Source organism: Myotis brandtii, unplaced genomic scaffold (assembly GCF_000412655.1).
Source record: "Myotis brandtii unplaced genomic scaffold, ASM41265v1 scaffold51, whole genome shotgun sequence".
Classification (NCBI taxonomy): Eukaryota; Metazoa; Chordata; class Mammalia; order Chiroptera; family Vespertilionidae; genus Myotis; species Myotis brandtii.
The window spans coordinates 3463583-3484017 of NW_005369442.1; the positions used below are offsets into that span (position 1 = coordinate 3463583).

At 43.1% G+C, this 20435-nt stretch overlaps 1 protein-coding gene and 1 long non-coding RNA gene across 2 annotated transcripts in view; both read right to left on the minus strand.

Annotated features, from left to right (window-relative positions):
- IGFBP7 (insulin-like growth factor binding protein 7) overlaps nt 1-20429 on the minus strand; it is a 64588-nt gene extending 44159 nt beyond the window's left edge. The window contains exon 1 of the mRNA XM_014548474.1: nt 20248-20429. Coding sequence (XP_014403960.1) covers nt 20248-20389 — 142 coding nt within the window. The 5' untranslated portion in view covers nt 20390-20429. The remainder of the gene's footprint in view (nt 1-20247) is intronic.
- Nucleotides 13791-17145, minus strand: LOC106727969. Its single transcript, XR_001364199.1, has 2 exons — nt 16820-17145; nt 13791-14332 (listed from the first exon to the last, which is right to left on the minus strand). It is a non-coding gene; the product is annotated as an uncharacterized LOC106727969 (long non-coding RNA).
- Nucleotides 20430-20435: the final 6 nt, after the last annotated feature.

Genomic DNA, 20435 nt, shown 5'->3' on the forward strand with positions numbered 1-20435 from the left:
AAAAAAGGAAAAAGAATTAGGGCTCAATAATGGGAGGGGCAGCTCCCTTCTTTTGATCATTAAATTTGGGTTCTCAACAGCACTGTTGAGTGGTTAAACCCACACCAGCAGCAGTCGACACCTGGACTTCTTGTTCTGCAAATACAGTTGGCCCTCCATATCTGTGGATTCCGCATCTGTAGATTCAACCAATCGTGATTGCAAGTATTGTTTATAAAAATGTTAACGTTGCTGCTGATGTGTATCCTGTAGTTGGGCTTAGATTGGTTGCTTCTGTACAGAACATGTACATACCCTTTTTTCCCTTGTCATTACTCCCCAAACAATAAAGTGTAACAACTATTGACATAGCATTTATACTGTATTAGGTACTATAAATAATCTAGGAATGGTTTAAGGTATACGGAAGGATGTGCATAAGTTATAGGCACTGTCAGCCCCTTTTACCTCTTTCTGGGTGAACCACTGTAGCCAGGTTTCCTAGTACTTGCAGCTGAACACATTCCTTACTGATAGAAGAGCTGTTGCCTTTTGGGTAATCATTCTTTTTTCCCCTTCCCCCAAATTCAACCATCCCCTTACACGCTGATATCAGGTACAGACGCACCTAAAAAAATTTACAAACCAAAATATAATACAAATTACCTTTTTTGGGTAATCATTCTTTTTTTCCCCTTCTCCCAATTTCAACCATCCCCTTACACGCTGATATCAGGTATAGACGCACCGAAAAAAATTTACAAACCAAAATATAATACAAATTACCTACAAACTCGATTACATGACTAATGCAGAATATTGCTGAGAAATGTTTCTTCACCTCTTTGTCTAAAAATTTCCCGAGTCTGAGACGAATGTCACGCTTCCATGAGAAACTCGCCATTTCCTGCTTTCGTTGGCAGTGTCCACAGTTAGGCTTTCTAGTCCTTATCATACACCCTGTTGGTTTCAAGGACTTTTCAGTGGGTCACATGCTCATTCCACAGAGATGAGACACACACAGGAAAAAATTAAGTCTCCCCCAAACTCAATTTTACTCAAATTGATTACAATTTTAATTTGTTTTTCATAAAGGTCTTTTTATACTCTTCAGTTATGTTTTATTTTGAGAAAAAATATACAAAAAGCAGCAATTTATCTGATTTACTTTTTCTAACTTATTTTGCATTTGACTCAGGAAATTTATGTCACCTTGGTTATTTTATTGAGTAAAGTTAACAGGTCTGGGCTGTGTGTGTACTTTGGGAGTTGGACTTAATCTATAATTAAGCAAGTTAATCATGGGCACTTGGAGAATGATTTTATCATGCTATATTAGACAACTGCCATTGCCCAAACCTGGAATTTAAGCCATGTTAATTTACTAAAGCAACATCTTTAGATTCTCTGGATATTTTTCTTCAAACACACCTATACTGTTTAACAAAACAAGCACAAGCATGTGCCTACACATACATTCATTACAATCAGAGTAAGTGGAGATGGTGAAAATGTAGTATATTAACAATAGAGGAAATTTAATGAAGGAGACACAGATTTAGGAATGAAGACAAAATCCACTGACTAAATTGGAATGAGGCATCTCATGTTTAACTGGCTCTAAAATTCAATTTTAGCTTCCTGTGGCTTTAACTGTAAGCACACACATGTGCGCGCCTATGTACACGGCAGTTCATCCCAAATCCCTGCTCCAGCTTCCCTTGGTTCCCATGAATTAGGGCACTCAAATGCACTGAATCTTGGTTGCTGATTATATAATGCGGGGATAACACTTACAACACAGCATTCTTGTGAGGATTAAAAAGGTGATCTACGTATGAAAGTCTGTGAAGATTTTTATAAACCATACGGTGCTATGTTAATTTAAGGCATGGTTGTATTCCTATCTTCTGGTCAGATATGGGAAAAATTCAGCCAGAAAAATCACCTGTGGCTTCTTTGCTTTATAAATATACTAGAGGCCTGGTACACGAAATTCGTGCATGGGGATGGGGGTCCCTCAGCCCAGCCTGCACCCTCTCCAATACGGGACCCCTCGGGGGATGTCTGACTGACGGTTTAGGGCAGGGATTGGGCCTAAACTGGCAGTCGGACATCCCTCTCACAATCCGGGACCACTGGCTCCTAACTGCTCGCCTGCCTGCTGCCTGATCGCCCCTAACTGCTCCCCTGCTGGCCTGATCGCCCCTAACCACCTCTGCCTTGGCCCCCGCACCCAGGACCAGGGGCGGCTTCTTCTGGGCTGGCTGCAGCCTCAGGTGCCCGGGCTGGCCGCAGGCACCCAGGACACTTCGCCCAGGCCCGGCTTTGCCAGGAAGGACATCCAGAAGACATCTGGTCTAATTAACGTATTACCCTTTTATTAGTATAGATCCTCAGCATTGTCTAGTTACTTTGTTCCTGGGAATAACTGCCTAACAAAGAACTATTGTTGCTGAATATGCTGGAGATGAAAGATCCGAGGAAAACAGAAACAAGGCTTTGCCCACCTCTTTAAGGACCCAAGGACACGTGCAGGAAAATGTTGTGAGCAGATTCTCCTCCAGGTGTAATAAGTGGAGCAGGCCAGAGGCGCTCCCTGAGGCCTGGAGAGTAACGGTGCATCTCACACACTGGGATGAAACAAGTGGTGGAGCCACGGCCTCAGCGATATGCACGGAGATGCTGAGCATCAGTTGTGTATTTGACTGCAGTCAAATCGAGTTGGAAAGGTCATCATTTTCTTCTGTGAAAAAATGCTAAAGACAAAACCTCCAAATTTCACAAATTTTTGACTGTTCACATCTCCTGTAGGTGGCTGCCATTACAACGGACGTTTTCAAGCTACTCTAGCAGGGATGCACATGTTTTTTTTTATCAGCCCCAATGCAATGGTGTATAAAGGCATATTCTCCATTTCCCTATTCTTTTTGAAATATTTTGTTGGCCAAATGGACTTTAACAAAAGAAAAGCATGATAGCAAACATACAGCCCTTTTGTTCTTGCTGGAAGAGTTGTGGATGAACTGGACCACTCCCGATGGCTGGCAATCTTGGATGCAGACTAGACGATTGGCAGGGCTCTTGTGTTTTTGGCCAGTCATTAAAAATTTCATAAATTGGTACTGGGGTGAAAATACTACTCTCAATGGTCTCTACGCCTTTGGGGAGGGACAGTTGCAAGTATAATCCAAGTCTGAAGATAATTAAAAAGTAATTTTGACTGCATGTTGGAATGCTTTGCTTTGGCTTTTTATGTTTTGGAGAAAATGTGTCTAAATTATTTAGAAGAGGCTAATTTTTAAACTGGAATCACCAATGGCTACATATATAAACTTAAAAATAAATGTTCATAGCTTTGAATCTGTAATTCCAATTTGGGACCCATTCTAAAGAAATAATACAGAAGAAATAAGACCTTAATGCCCAAAGATATGAATTCAAAGGTTATTTGTGACAGAGAAAAACTGGAGTAAATCACCCATTCAAGTGAATATGTAGCATTATAAATATTATTTATAAAATATTTTAAACACATAGAAAATATTTATAAATTAAAAACAAGATGTCTAAAAAGATATAAATAGCAATATCAATTATATGTGCCTAAAAAAACTAGATTAAAATACAGTAAAATATGGAGGGGGTACAACGAAAATATTAATGGTTGTCTTTGATTTCAATGAGTTCCACAAATTTCAATGCTTATGTTTTTCTCCAATAACAAAAAGGTCTTTATTGAAAAGGAAGTTGAATTAGTTTGTATTCCCACAATACACAAAAACTGCACAGCAGCTGAAATTAATTAACAAGAATATGTAAGTCTAGAATTAAAAACCCATTGTGGTTTGTCCAAACAGCAAAATATCTGACAATGGATCACTAATTGCAAAATAGAATCCTCATGGTCTCAACAGGTCATTATGCCATTAAAAATTTTGCTTTTACGCATTTTCTGGGAACTAGGAAGAGCAAAGTGAATTTGCTGCATATTTTTCCCTTAGTTTTTACTGAATTATTTAAACACAATCTTTAAGATTTTTTTTTGATCCATAGTCTATCCTTAGCTCAATTCTGAGCAAACAAAAACAAAATTCACTCATCTCTACTCCAGTCTGTCACTTTGGGCAAAGTAATAACCAATTCATTTATGTACTACACATATAGCCATAGTTACATTATTTATAAGTTCATACAGTCTATAATTAAATTATAATGTATTTATAGGCCACAAATGTAAATGTACCATTGTTCATTTTTCCCTCCCAGTAGAAAATGCACAGGAAATATATGCTTCCAATGATTAAAAATAGTTGAGGAGTGTACATATGTGTGTGCACTCTTTGCTTGTATGAATTTTTAAAATATGTTTTTATTGATTTTAGAGAGAGGGATAGAGAGATAGAAACATCGATGAGAGAGAAACATTGATCAGCTGCCTCCTGCATGCCCCTGACTAGGGATGGAGCCTGTAACCCGGGCATGTGGCCTCACCAGGAATCGAAGCAGTGACCTTCTGGTGCATGCATCGATGCTCAACCACTGAACCACCTCAGCCGGGCTTAAATGCATTTTTATTGACTTGACTTACATGGGGCTCTTTTATTTTAATCTAATTGCCTCTTTTTCCTTCACACACCCCAGAAACCACCAGATGGATCACAGGTTTACAGACTACATAGAGAGGGGGCATTATGTGTCTCATCACTGCAGATTTCCTTATGGCACCTAACATAGCATTTACAAGAAGCGAGCATTTGACATGAGTGACAGGGAATCATTATAATTTTCCACTTCTAATGACAATGAGAATCCAGCTAACCTTTGTTTCCTGAGCTACGTGATGGGTAGACTTGGAGGAGCCTGGACAGAGCCTAATGGCTGAGCGTAAACCTGGAGAGAGATGAGAGGCCTGGTTGCGGGCAAAGTGAAAGGCAGGCGGGCTTGGTGTGAGGGAAGGGCCATGCAGGAGACTCTAGCTGGTGGGGAGACTGGAGAGAGAAGTGGGAGGGACCTTCCTGCTGCTCCTATGAAAAATTAGAAAAATCTATACTTCTCACTGATGCTTGTGGACTGGGAGCCCTGCTAGCAGGTGGGTACAGGGCAAAAACAGAGGCTCCTCATGGAGACAGTCAACACAGGTAGTACATATGTTTATTGAATTGGATCACGAATCCAAACATTATCTACTAAGCACCCATTCTGTGCCCAGAACTATCCTAAATGCTTTGGGATGTTCAAAGGAAGCATAACTCATACATGCCCTCCGTTCTCAGGAATCCTGGTAGTTCCCTAATACTTGTCACTGATCTGACTATTTCCAACATAATCACTCTTCATTATTCACCGATTCCATATTTGCAAATCCACCTACTTGCTAAAATTTGCTTGTAACCCCCCAAGTAAAACCATTCTTAGACATGCACAAAATGGCAAAAAATCTCAGGTCCCAGCTGGGGGGGAAGACAATACTCTGCCTTCTTATTTCAGCTTCCTACTGTAAACAAGCATCCCTTTCACAGTCTACTTAATACCACTTTTTTTTTTGCATTTATGTGCTTTCTGTTGGCGATCTTGCTGTTTAAAATGATCCCCAAGTGTAGTGGGGAAGTGCTGTCTAGGATTCTTAAGGGAAAAAAGGCTATAATGTGTCCTAGAGAAAATATGTGTGTTAGATCATCTTTATTTGGGCATGAGTTAGAGGCTATTGGCTTTGGTTCTCCTCTGTATTCGCTAATTGCCTTGTATTATCTAATTCAGTGTTTGCAAGACTTTATAGAGCATAACTACCTTGCATAATGAGAATGGATTGTATTTGTGCCTTCCTCTATTGCTGTTCAACTAAAGGGGAAAGTAGGCTTGCGGTAACCTTTATTAAATACCAATTGTGGATCAAACACTGTGCTAAGCATTTAAAACACATTAACTCACTGTAGTGATGTGAAAACTGAAGCCCGGAGAAATTAAGTAAATTTCTCAAGGTCACACAGCCAGTGGTAGGATACCATTCTCATTGCCTGGGGAATGATTAGGGGGAGGTGGTAACTTTGAATCGAACATTTGTTCTCAGTCTCAGAGTTTTTGTGATAGTAGAAAGTAAGTATAAGGGTCCATGTGAGAAGATGCAAAGTAACAAGAAATTCTCCTCTAGGATGGGGGACCTATAAGCTGGACAGAGCCACCTTTCCTTATCAGAGATCCCAGAGTGAGTGACAGAGAGAGAGAGGAGGGCTTCCACCAGGTTCCTCTTTCCAACAGGGTACATTGTAATCCACTCTTAATTATTCAGTCACTTACTCAACAAGTATGTACTGAGTACCTACTACATCCCAAGGACTGTTTAGACACGGGGGTCAACAGTGAACAAAACAGATAAAACACTGGGCGCGTGGAACTTACATTCTAGTAACATAAATGAAAGATTATATTGTTGTGGCTTTATTTTTTTTAATGTATTTTATTGATTTTTTACAGAGAGGAAGGGAGAGGGATAGAGAGTTAGAAACATCAATGAGAGAGAAACATTGATCAGCTGCCTCCTGCACGCCCCCTACTGGGGATGTGCCCACAACCAAGGTACATGCCCTTGACCAGAATCGAACCTGGGACCTTTCAGTCTGCAGGCCAATGTTCTATTCACTCAGCCAGACTGGTTAGGGCTATTGTTGTGGCTTTAGATGAATACTTTTCTTAAAGTATTGTAGTACTCAAACTTTTAGTAATACCAATAATACTGATAGATGTAGAAATATGATTAGGATTAGGATCCTAAGACATCTGTAAAAACTTCATCCCAAAGTAGCATCAAGAAAAGAAGGGACAGCCCTGGCCAGAGTTTCTCCGTGGTTAGAGTGTTGGCCATGCACAGAAGGTTCTACAGTTCGATTTCCTGTCAAGGGCATGTACCTGGGTTGCAGATTTGATCCCCAGTCCCAGTTGGGGCGTATGCAGGAGGCAACCAAAATATGCATCTCTCTCACATCAATGTTTCTCTCCCTCAACCTTCCACTCTCTCTAAAAATCAATGGAAAAATATTCTTGGGTGAGGATTCACACACACACACACATACACACACACACACACACCAAACAGAAGGGACAACCATTGTCTGAATGATATGGACTGAGCTGGCTGCCTCTCAGGGGTGGCATGCCAAGTATGGGGGCAATGCCAGAGGTGGCTCATGAGTCTGGGGATGGTGTTGGAGGAGCAGGTCGGGTAGAGCTCACCATTTATGAAGTTGCTGGCCAAGCCTTGTAACTAAGAAAGGGTTGGGGTGGAAAAGAAAACCACATTTGTGCTTAGTTAGGAAAAGGGGGCAGCAGGTAATGATAGGCCAGGCAGAGCGGGTGAAAAGCAAGAGGCCTCAGATGAGGCAGAAATGAGGTAGAGAGCCGGTAACACGTCCACATCACAACTGGGTCCTGAACAGCCTGCTCCTGCCCTGACAGTTCTGTGCTAGTGAACCAAAGGCTCTGTGGTACTGAAAGAGCCTGCTGATAGCTTCTCCCTCCTGCCCTACAGTTCTGATCTGCGACACACCTGAGCAGAGAGGGGCCTCTGGCTCTGCAGCCCTGGCCGTCAAAACTCAGTAGCATCTTGATCTCTGTCCCCGCCTGCCCTCTCCAGCTGGGCTGAGCATCTCTAATACGAAGCCTCACTGCATGGATCCCCCCCCACCAGCCTTCTCTAACTCAGAGCGGCACTGTTGCCTAAGCATTTCATTTTCTTTCTTTTTTTAAAGCATTTCATTTTCTATCACGCACTCTATGGCTTCCTGAGGTTGGGGGGTGGGGCAGGGTTGCAGAGTAATTGCTGCAGCTGCTATGGAAATTCACTTTTGGATTTCTGTTCTCTGAGCAGAGAGTTCTGAAAACTCCCACGGAGGAGCAGGCTTTGCATCCTGCAGGCTCGGGCTACCCTGACAAATTCCTAAAGCCTCGTTTCTGTGTGGTCTCTTTCAAAACCTTCTCAATGTTCCAGGAGATCTATTTCTTGATAAAATTTTCTCCCTTGCTTGGGGTCAGGCCAGAGGAGAGCAGAACAGATGTTAGATCTAAAGCGTCCCCAATTCAACCACTTGACCGCTGGCCCATTAATCTGCCGCCATGTAAATGAACGTCTTTGAGCCTTTCTCACTCAGGAAAAGAGACAGCTTCCCCCAAAAGCTGGTTCTTCAAGAAGAACAACAAGAAAGAACAGGATGATTGGAGGCAACTGCATTTCTGCCTGAGAATATGAAAGTGCTCTCTTCCCTCCACCTACCCTCAGAAAGTCAAAATGGGTTATACTTGAGTTCTCAAATCCCTACATGGATTTTCCTTCTCCTGGAAGTTGTCACCTGACAAAACATGTGCTTCAGTCCCTAAAAATGCAAATTCCCTCCAGAGAGTGGCCCTATAGTGAACCTCAGCTTAGTTGTGGAGTAAATATTATCCCGGCTGGGAAAATTGATGGTAGAGTGGTGCTTAGGACAGGCTCAGTCAGCACACAGGGCTAAAATCTCTGGTGAAAATGAACACTTGAGCATGTTGATAGTTATCTCAATGATTTTTCTCCTCCTTCACCTTACTCGGGGTTACCTGAAAGGCCTGGCAAATGATCAAACACCACACATAAATGTTATGCCCCAAGAAGTCCTGCCTGGGAGAATATCCATCCCTGCTGCCCCCAACACACTGGCCCTTCAAGGGCCTGTTGGTTGTGGATGAGGAGACTGGCTCTCAGATTTCCCATCTGGCCCTGGAGGGACGGATGCCACACTGGGTCAGGGATCTGCCCAAAGGGCCCCTCAGAGACATTCATTCATTCATTTAAGAAATACCATCTTTCCCAGAATGGAATATGACATGTATTATAAAGTGTACCACATTATCACAAAAGCCAATTAAGCTATGACATAAACTTGGTTATCATATAGAATTTCTACTTTGTGTTAATTGAAAGAGCTCTTTTAGAGCTATTTAATCAGGAATGTACCATACATCCCCCTTGTCAATCCATCAAAAAGAAAATATAAGCAGGATAAACTCATTAAGGTCTTTCTAAAACTTTTCACACCCAAGAGTTTGACTCTTGTGAATCACTTTTGTTTTAAACTGTTTATTTTGTTAATCCTCACTGGAGGATATTTTTCCATTGATTTTTAGAGGGAGTGGAAGGGAGGGGGAGAGACAGAGAGAGAAACATCGATGTGAGAGAGACACATTGATTGGTTGCCTCCCTCATGCACTCCCGACAAGGGCCAGGGATCCAGCCGGCAACCCATGTACATGCCCTTGACCGGAATCGTAACCGGGACCCGTCAGTCCACAGGCTTGATGCTCTATCCACGGAGCCAAACTGGCTATGGCTAAACTGTTTATTTTGGAACAGTTTTAGGGTTACAGAAGAGAAAGATAGCGCAGAGAGCCCGTGCTGCTGGTCTACCTGCCATACTTTGAATAGCAAGGCTGTAGCTCAATGCCTACATTTACGTACCTGCACTGCTATTTATCTGGCTGTGTGATGGATGGCCTTCGGTTTTCTGATTTGGAAGCTGGGACAGTAATCCCCCTTACTTCCCTAAAGTGTAACAAACAAGGCGTCCATAGAAGCCCCCAGCAAACTGTAAAGTACTACAAACCCCCGTGATCATGATCACCATCTACAAGGTACTACCTGGAATTCTTGCCCCAAAGTAGTTTCCAGTCCAGTCAATAAGGTTCTTTACATTTATTTTAATTGTAAGACAAATAACATCTTATTCTTAGCAACTGTTGATATCTGTTTACACCGTGTTTTCACATCTGTTTAATAATGTGACCTTTGCAATAATCTTGTGAAGCAGACTAAACTGCCTTCACTTATAATATGTATTATCCTTAAGATTTGAGGGTGTTGCTTTTTCATAGTGGGAAACTCTACTTGGAACATGTCTGCTTGTCCATAGCCTTGTCAACACTCCTGTAAGTAAGAAACTTCAAGCCAAATGAATGGGGCTTTGTCAAAATGAGGTTACTAGATCTGGCTTACCTGGTCTGAACCTTTCTTACTTTTCAGACACAAAACTTCTTTGCAGCCCGGCCTGCTTTTGGGCCCAGTGGGTTTCATGGACAGCACCTCTCTCTGGTAACCCACTGCGTGGTAGCGGCATTCAGGGGGCGTGTTTATTGCTAGCTCCAGCTCTTTTTAACTAACTCCACCATATCATTTGCCATTAATTCAACTATTTAACACATCAATTTTAGGTAAAAAATAAACATTCCCCCCCTCCACATTATCAAGCATGGCTTTCTTCACCTGACCTTCTCACTTTATCTTCGAGGTTTCGTGGGAGTGGGGTCCTCTGGGGGTGATGGTCTTGATCAACTTGGAAAACCACATAAACCAGGCTTGGGAGAGCTTTCCTGTGACATTTCTAGTCCTTATCACCTTCCTACCCCCTCATAATAAGGCTTCACTGGGAAATCTTGAAAATTGCCTAAAATAAGCGCTTATTAATTGAGATACTTCTAAGTCTTTTTCCACCTCTACGCTCTAAAGGTGCCACTCCTGGATCTAAATTACAAAAAGGTTATACACGTACATTTTCTGGCCTAAACGTCTTTTTTTTTTACACAAATTCAGGGTTCCCTTTTTAACAGTTGCTAAGAATAAGATGCTATTTGTCTTACAATTAACACTGCACAGATGAGGTCAGATCATTTGCAGGGTGTTTTGAGGTTAAAGGAAGCATTATAATCTTATACACTGTGGGGGAGGAATTTCGGACGAGGGAAGGCCGGCTGGCCTTGGACTCTACCCAAGGAAGTTCTGTCACTAAACTATTCAAAAGAGACTTATAAGGCAGTTTGTTCTAGAAGGCAAGTCTGCAGTAAACCAGAGGGCAGGCTCTAAGGACAGGATGCAAATTATATTTAAGGATGATAATAAACACCTGCTCAGCTTAAGCATTCCATCTAATATCTAGAGTGTAAAAGATCTTAAAAGTTCTAACAACCTCTCCCAGCTTCCCCTCCTCACTTAGGTTACCTCTCAGCTCTCCAACAGAGCGTCTTCGGAACAGAATTCCCCTGACTCCCATATGAGCATGTAACGGTATTCAACAGTTTTTACCTACAAGTTCTCCCTAGTGTGTAATCTAACTGTGCTTTGTGGTGTGGAACGTGGGAAAGAAAATACCTAATAAGAAGGGCTCTCAGTGGTTTAACAGGGCTCAAATTTAAAAGACCACCCAGCAGCTGTTTCTGCACAGGGGCCTTTCACAAAAACTGCACTTCAGGAGAAGCCTTCACTCAGCTACCTGCCTCTGCACTGAACTGCCTGCCTGCACTGTAATCCTGCCACCTGAGCCAGCTCTCATGGAGTTCCTGGGATCCTATTTCAACCAATAGGACCGAGACTTTCCCCATCCAATTGGAGCTTCAAAGGTATATCGCCATTAGCATCTTCACCAACCAATCAGGGCAGCTCCATTCTGACCAATCAGGACAGTGCCTTTTGGACTAACCAAACTTTGAGGGTTTGGAGTCCTTATTTGCATGAGGATGGACCAATCAGGAGCCAGGGGTAGTCTATATAAGCAAGTTTCCCCAGTGCACCTTTCCTTTCCATCCAAGACTGAAGATTGCATTTCTCCAGCTGGAATTGAAACACCAAAGACATCTTGCCATAGCAAAGGAGCAGAGTGAGGTAGAGCTTCCTAGCTGAAGAGGGGTCTCACTCCAGGGCCACCTCGCTCCAGGGCCACCTCGCTCCAGGGCCACCTCGCTCCAGGGCCACCTCACCCCAGGGCCTCTTTACCGCCTTGCTGCTTCATAATTGAGCTGTAACACTATCGAACTATTCCACAGCTGTGCTGTCTCACAGTTGAGCTGCTTGCCCTGAGTAACGTTTCCTTTGTCAGCACACTCCAAATTGGGGATTCCTATTGGCGTTGAATTGGCACCAATGACCTTTGGTTGAGAGTGGCTATTTAATTCCAGGCCTTTTGATTCCGTCTCCTGAAGAATTGTAGGAAAGTAGGTCAAGCACCTTCCATTTAATAACCAATTCCCAAACCATGACGAAACATTAACTTGTTCTTTGGATTCTTTTCCTTGAAAAGAATCCCAAGTCCTTTAAGACCCTTCTTCAAGCCTGCCTATTTTCTTTTCCAGAGAAAATATAACGAATATTTAACAAAAATGTTAATATCCCTAATAATTCAAAATAAATATGAAAAATACAGATAATGCATGCACAGAAAGAAATGGCAAGGCATACATAGGCAATTCACAGAAGAAATACAAGATGTTTAATCTCACTAGAGAGCAGGAAATTGCAAACTAAACAGGGAGATACTGCTCTTCAGCTTGGCAAGAATTAAAGAGATTGATAATACCCATGTTGGCAAGGGTGTGGGAAAAAGGATATTCACATATACAGTTGGAGGGAGTATTAACCTTTTAGGAAGGCAACTTGCCTGTAACATTTAAAATTTGAATAACCTTTATTCCATCAGTTCTGCTGCTAGTAAACTATTATAGATACATAAAAATACATGCATAGGATGTACAGTAAAATATCTAAATTGATTATGAATAAATGTGAGGCCATATATAAATATGTTATGCTTATACCTTTGCTATATATGTTACATATACACACAGAAGTATGTTTAGATGTGAATAGAAAAAGGTTTGGAAGTTTACACAGCTGTTAAAGGTATCAGTTCTGGTAAGAAGGATTGGAGAACAAGGCTGCCTATTTTCTTTTCTAAAGCTGCTTCAGGTTTTCAAATCTTTCCTAAAATGCAGGGATTAGTGGTAAGAAAGAACCGGTGATTCACTTAGCGTTCTAGAAGTTTCTGTGTTCAAGAAGGGTAACTGAGGCTAGAAAAAAAAACTTTAAAGCATTTCTATGGGGCTAGGGTAGACTTTCGGATGTGGCTTTTCCTATTTCTGATCTGAAAGCAGAGAGAGGGAGGAACGGGGCTTATAGGGGGAAAGCCTCTTGAAACGAAAGGAGCAAGTGGCTGTAAGTTGGGAGCTGGGCTGGCTAATGAGAAAGGGATGCCAGGGCACTTTGTGAGGAGTCATTTAGTCAGGAAAGAGTACACTTCAGACTTTTCAAGTAATAAACAGCTTGCCATGGCAGGTTAGGACCTGGGGTTCAACAATGCTTCTGAGATCTGAAAGAGAACTACAGGTCCTGTGTAGCAAGAGGAGTTAGGCTTCTCTTGCCGGGATTATTGTAACAGTTTCCTAATGGGAGTCCCTGATGACAGTCTTGCCCCTTCCAATCCATCCTCTTAAGGGCGGCCACAGAGATTTTTAAAAGCACAAATCCAATTACATCACTCAACGGCCCACTGCTCTTGTGACAGTGTCTATACTCCCATGGGCCACAAGGGCCTTGGTCACCAAGCCCTGTTAAGTGTCCGGCTGCCCCTGTGGCCCTCCCTCTCTGTGGGGCAGCCCCATGGAACCACGTACTATGCTTCCTACTCTCTTCCTTCTGCTTGTAATGCTCCTCTCTCTTCCTTCTAGCTCACTCCAAGCGTCATGCTAGCTCTTCTCCAGCCAATTCCTTCTCACCCCTGTCTCAACCAGGACATCACTCTTCTAGGAAGTCTTTCCTGGCTCTTCATAAACCCGGGTTAAGGATCCCCCTCCAGGGGGCTCTCTGTCTGTCTTTGTGGTATGACAGTGGTAGTTTTACAAAGTATTGCACTGACTTGCATTGCCCCGCTCCCCAACCCTTTGCCACAAGGTAAGCCAGACCATTACAATTTCATTTACAATTGGAACACTCTGTATCAACTTTCTTTTTTTTTCTTTTTTTGCAGTTTATTTATTTATTTACTATCTTTTTCTTCTGTATCAACTTTCAATGACGTTCTACCATTCTGATACCAGTTGCATATGTATTTTCTTTCACATCCCCAAGCAATTCTCCAACACCAGCTGGGTGTCCTACAATTCTGACACTGTCTACCTTGGGATAGCTTCAGATCACACCAGTTAAGGGCTCAGTCCAACAAGACTTCCCTTTCCAACCCTCATCCCCATCCCCCCCCCCCCAAACACACACTTCTTATGTCAATCACAAGTCCATGTTGTCACCTGTGCTTCTGACTGACTGGCTACAGATTGGAGGTTCCAACAACCCCCTCCCAGGGTCCCATTAATTTGTTAGAGTGGCTCACAGAACTCAGAAACATTTTACGGACTTACTAGGTTACCAGTTTATTATACAAGGATATAACTCAGGAACAGCCAGGTGGAAGAGATGCAGAGGGAAAGGTCTGAAGAAAGGACACGGAGCTTCTATGTTCACTCTCCTAGCACCTCCGTATGTTCACCAACCCAGAAGCTCTCCAAACCTATCCTTTTGTGTTGTTTTTTAAAAATATATATTTTTATTGATTTCAGAGAGGAAGGGAGAGGGAGAGATAGAAACATCAATGATGAGAGAGAGTCATTGATCAGCTGCCTCCTGCACGCCCCACACTGGGGATGGAGCCCACAACCCAGCCATATGCCCTGACTGGGGAATTGAACTGTGACCTCCTGGTTCATAGGTTGATGCTCAGCCACTGAGCCATGCCTGCTGGGCCCTTTTGGGTTTTAATGCAGGCTTCATTACATAGGCATGATTGATTAAATCACCCAGTCATTCAATCATTGGTGACTGAACTCAATCTCCAGCTCCTCTTCCTCCTAGGATATTGGAGGGGTGGGATTGAAAGTTCCAACCCACTAATCACATGGTTGGCTCCACGGGCAATCAATCCCTATCCTTAGATGACTTAGGGGCTTTCTGAAAGTCACCTCCTTAATTTAAGAAAAAGACACCTTGTTACTCTCAGCACTTGGAAAATTCCGAAGGTTTGAGTAGCTACATGGGATGAAGATCTAATATATACATTTCTTATTATACATCACAATATCACAAATTCAAAAATTTACGGGAAATATAGTAATAGAAAACAGGTACTCAAATAATATGTTATTAATATAAAAATGAGCATACAATGAGATTTGCAAAGAATGAATGTTTAAAATCCATCAAAATGAGTTTCTGAAAAGAAAAATCTTCACTGAAGCTTTTTCCATTTGACCTAATTCTAACCAGCAAGGGGATGGGGAAATGTGGAGATCTGGGTGGGGGGTGACAATCTAAGAGTTCAGGGTAGCAGAGGAGGGGAAGATGAGTCAGTGTCAAATGTATTCCCTGGCCTGGACTTCATAAAGGCAGAAGATACAGGAGAAGAGAGAGCAGACAGGCAGGGGAGTCCATTGCCTGCATTTCCAAAGGGGAAGGCACTTTCTTAAGAGATTCCCTTGTTTAATCAACAAATATTTACGGAGTGTCCAACTATTAGCCAGCCGCTGTGTTTATAAAGAATTACAAGCTGGAGCTTCTCTGTTAGGAGGCTCCCAGTCCTGTGCAGAAGACAGACATTCAGGGAGTGCTTCGGAGGCTGTGGGGGGCGCTATACTAACTAGCAGAGCTGTTGTCACCTCTGCTCTCTTTGCTGAAATCCTCACATGGGTCCTCTGCATGGCTCCACCCACCCCACTTCCTGCTGCTCATCCACCTCTAGTCTCTATCCCATTTCCCTGTTGCACATTCTTCACAGCACATATGACTGTGAAAATATCTATCTGTTTACTTGTTTCTGTGTAAAGCTTACAGTAATTGCCATCAGAGAGGGGTCAATCCTTCCTATCTTATTCTAGGCTAAGATTAGAACAGTACCTGGAAAATTCATTCATTCATACATTCATTCATTCATTCAACTAGTAGATTTAGAGCATCTACTAGTACCAGGCACTGATCTAGGCCCTTGGGGATAGATCAGGGAGCAAAAATTCCCTTCCCTCATGGAGTTTACTTGAAGGTTGAATGATGACAACAATGAATATTCATTAGGTTATTTCTATGAATAATCTTCAAAACATTGACTCTTCACAAAAACTCTATGAGACAGGTATGATGATAATCCTTACATTATAGGTGAGGAAACACAGGCCCAGACAGGTCAAGTAACTTGCTCAAGGCTAAGGAAGTGGCAGAGTTAAGATTCACACCCAGGGAGTCTGGTTCTAGAGCTCAGTATCTTAACTGTTCTGCTAGAATAGCTCTTGTTTACATGGACACAGTATGTGTGCAATAAAAATCCTTGAAAAAATGGCTGGAAGAGACGAAGGATAAGGACATCCCTGGGGGGTGGTAGAATCAAGTAGCTTCACAGAGAAAGTGACAACTGCTGATCCTTGAAAACTAAGAGTTCAAAGGGTCCAAAGTGAGGGTGAGAGTGTGGGTATGACTGCAAACAGCAGCAAAGAGCAAGCCTTATGGCTGGACTATAAAGGAGTTGGGGAGAAGAGGCCAAAATAACAGGGTAGAGTTATTGTGAAGAGCCTCATATTCCCTGCTAGGTAATTTGAACTTGGTTTTAAAGGTATAATAAGGCAGATGCTTAAGAATGAATTCTGATTTCACAAGTAAAAATTAATTCTGAGGGAGAAAAAAAGAGAAGATGGGATCCAAAGGGACCAAGGGGCGGGGGGGCTGAAATGGGATTACCCAGGAGCTCAGATTGATAGGGCCATGAACAGGAAGTAACCAAGAGCTGGAATAAAGGAACACCATTTCTTTTCTCTTCCAATGTGAGATTTTATTATACATCTCAGCTTCTCTATATTAACTTTTTATTAAACTGAATCCTCTCTTTCAATTACTCATGACTTCAGGGACCTTGATAAGATCTAATAACGGCAGTAAATTCATGATGACAGGTCTAAGATGTGATATTATTAGCTCATTACCCTTCAGACAAAGTTTCAGGAAGATGGCTTTACTTCTTACCAGAGAGGTACAGAAAACAAGCAGACAAAGATCCTCTCCAGAAGGTGGGTAAGTGGTGATCTCATAAAATAAGGGAAGATTTGGGAGTGTCTCCAGGGCTCCAGTGAAAGCACTCAGGGAGGTGAGTTTGCAACTTGTATTGATACTTTCTTAGTCAGCAAGACCAGTTCTGTTTTGCCTGGTCGGTGTTGCTCAGTGGTTGAGTGTTGACCTATGAACCAGGAGGTCATGGTTTGAGAATAGGTTAGGCCACATGCTCGGGTTTTGGGTTTGATCCCCAGCAGGGGACGTGCAGGAGGCAGCTGATCAATGATTCTCTCTCATCATTGATGTTTCTATCTCTCTCTCCCTCTCCCTTCTTCTCTGAAATCAATAAAAATATATTTTTAAAAAAGGACCAGTTCTGTTTTGTGTATCCCTTGTTCTATAGCACCTAGCACAGTGCTGCCACACTTTAGATGCTCAATAAGTGTGGGTTATATGAGACCAACACAAAGAACACAGATGGAACCACACCATTGTGACTGAGTCCTACAATGTCACCTCCCTCTCAATACACAAGGAAGCATAACTCAAGTTTCTTCTGAGGGAAGAAATGGCTGGAGGAACCTAGAAATGCATTTCTTATTCTTTGCAAAGCCCCAATACTAAATGGCACAGAAGTACATGGCACTATATCAGGTTTGCTTCTATAACTTTCAAAACATTCAGGAGTCAGAACAATCTATCCTATATAATAAAAGGGTAATATGCAAATTGACCCTAACAGCAGAGCGACTGGGAATCACTGGTGCAATATGTGAGTCACTATGACACACACTGACCACTAGGGGGCAAACGCTCAATGCAGGAGCTGCCCCCTGATGGTCAGTGTCTCCCACAGGAGGAGCTCTGCACAGCCACAAGCCAGGCTGACGGCTGCCAGTACAGCAGTGGTGGTGGGAGCCTCTCCTGCCTCCTCAGCAGCACGAAGGATCTCCGACTGCAGCTAGGCCTGCTCCCTGCTGGCAAGTGGACATCCCCTGAGGGCTCCTGGGCTGCCAGAGGGATGTCTGACTGCCAGCTTAGGCCCAATCCCCCGGGGAGCGGGCCTAAGCCAGCAGGTGGTCATTCCCTGAGGGGTCCCAGACTGTGAGAGGGCACAGGCCGGGCTGAGGGACCCTCCCGAGTGCACAAATTTTTGTGCACTGGGCCTCTAGTATATATATATATATAAAAGGCTAATATGCAGTGTCCCCTCAGGAGTTCGACCAGGAGACCGAGAGTTCAATTGCTCGCTATGACGTGCACTGACCACCAGGGTGCGGCACAGAATGAAAGAAGGCCCCAGCCAGCAGCCCGCAGCCAGGAAAAGAAGGCTCTGACTGGCAGCCAGACGGCCCCCATTGGCCCTGATCACCAGCCAGGCCTAGGGACCCTACCCATGCATGAATTTCATGCACTGGGCCTCTAGTATATTCGAAAATCTGGTTTTAGGCCTCATTATCTCTGCTGTGGAAAAGTACTCTGGTGGGCCTTATATTCTTTTCTAAGTTCTCCTATAAATGGTCCCATGCACTAGACCCCATTTCTAAATTTAGGTTGGGGAGAAAAGGCTAATTTATGTCCAGGTTTCCAGTTTTAGATGCTATGTTTCTGAACATTTTCCCAAACATAAAGTAAAACCAGGTCTGTACCCTCATGGGGTTTGCAATCTGGAAAGATGCAGGGAGCTGAGGGTACATGGTAATGAGGTTATAAGACCATAGGTATGCCTCATTTTATTGTACTTCTCTTTATTGCATTTTGTAGGTGTTGCTTTTTTATTTTGGTTTTGTTTTAAAGAAACAAATGAAAGGCAAGGCTCCCTCATCTAAAGAAAGATTATGAGTCACTCTATTTCACTGGAAACTAAGTGCATTATCTCTGAGATATGCCTGCTCTTCTATCTGACTACCCGTCTCAGCTACGAGCTAGAATGGATACTACTTAAACAATCACCAAGCTAACTTTCTTTATCTAACCTTCTGTTCCTATCGGGGAAAAATTCCCCTTATGGTGTTTAAGAAAATCTTAATATGTGGAATGAACTCTTCAGCTATGGACATTTCTCTTTCATGATATGACTTCGACCCAAAGGAACAAATAACTGTTTCTGTTGGAAAAGGATGTTGGACCACTTTGGGTTGTGACTTTCTAAGTTTCAGGTGATAATAATACCAGTACCAGTAAGTCACACAATTTAAGGCTTTCAATCGTGAACTCTGAAATTGGTGACATCCGACCTATTAGCACACGGACTTCTGGGAAAAGCTCTAAAAATGAATTATTTGGAAAGTTTGGTGAAAGTCTGAGCTGTTAAAGAAGCAACTGCTTCTGTCCTTTCAGGAGAAGGGCCTTGCTCCCATTTTCTACTTTGGCTGGGCCCAGGAGAAGGACTGCTAGGTCGGATTTCTAACCTCCCCTTGAAACGGCTGCCTATGGAAAATGTTATTTCAGGCATTAGAGTTAAAATCTGTGTGTGTGTGTTTCCCCAAGTCTGAACTCTACTTATTTTCCACTTTCATTTATGGCAAGATTGGACTTGCTTGAAATAAAATAAACCATTAAACATAACCTCAAAGCCATTCCTGCTGAACAGTGCATCCTGGGGACGCATAACACAAAAAAGGGAACAAGGAAGAAAAACAAAATGGTTATAAGGTTCACAACAAAACTACATCATAAAGACGTTCTTCAAAGAGTCTGTGTTTTTTTTTTTGCCCACAAATTATTTGCTAGATTGCTGTTTAAGAATCTGTAATTTCCAGTAAGTGAACTATTTTTCTCAATATTAAGAAACCATGAAATCTTAGTTTCATAGTTCTGACAGACTCTAGCCATTTAAAGGTGGAACAAACAACTTCTCTCTGAAAGTCCTTATTTCGCATTTCGTCATCAAACTTCTTTCCCCCATTTCTGGACTTCATCTCTATCTATATACGCAGGCCAAGAAAAAAATGATGATAACATGACATACTTTGTTTCGCCAAAGAATGGGGGCTGCTTTTGCGAATCGACTTGCCAGCTGTTAGCATCAGTTGCGTGAGTTTTTGGGATAGGATGCGGGAGTCTGAAATATCGCTAAATCATACACACACACACACACACACACTCACTGGCCTTGCAAGTCCTCACTTTCTTGGTGCACGCAGCAAACGCTAAAACTAAAACCTCCAAAATAACAGAAGAGGAGGCGTCTCCCATCTCTGCCCGCATCCCCGCGGCTGCCAGCCAGTTCCTGTCCTCGCATCTGTTCCCTGGGATGCCCACGGGAGGAGAGTTGCGGAATCAGCGCGGGGCGCACGGGTCTCCGTCGCCCGGTAGGATCCGACCCGCTAGGGGGAGCCCGGGTCTACGGCGGCTTGAGCCAGGGGGGCGGGGTCGGAGAGAAAAGCGCTGGTGCCCACCTTGCTCGCAGGTGCCCTTGCTGACCTGGGTGATGGCCTTCTCCCCGCGGTTCTCGGCCCTCAGGCTGGCGGCGCGCAGCTGGCACCCGGTGGGGTAGGTGTTGCCGTCGCTGCCGCACACGGGGTAGCGGTTCTTGCACATGCACACGCCGCTCACTCCCGGGCCCCCGGCTGCTGCCCCGGCTTCA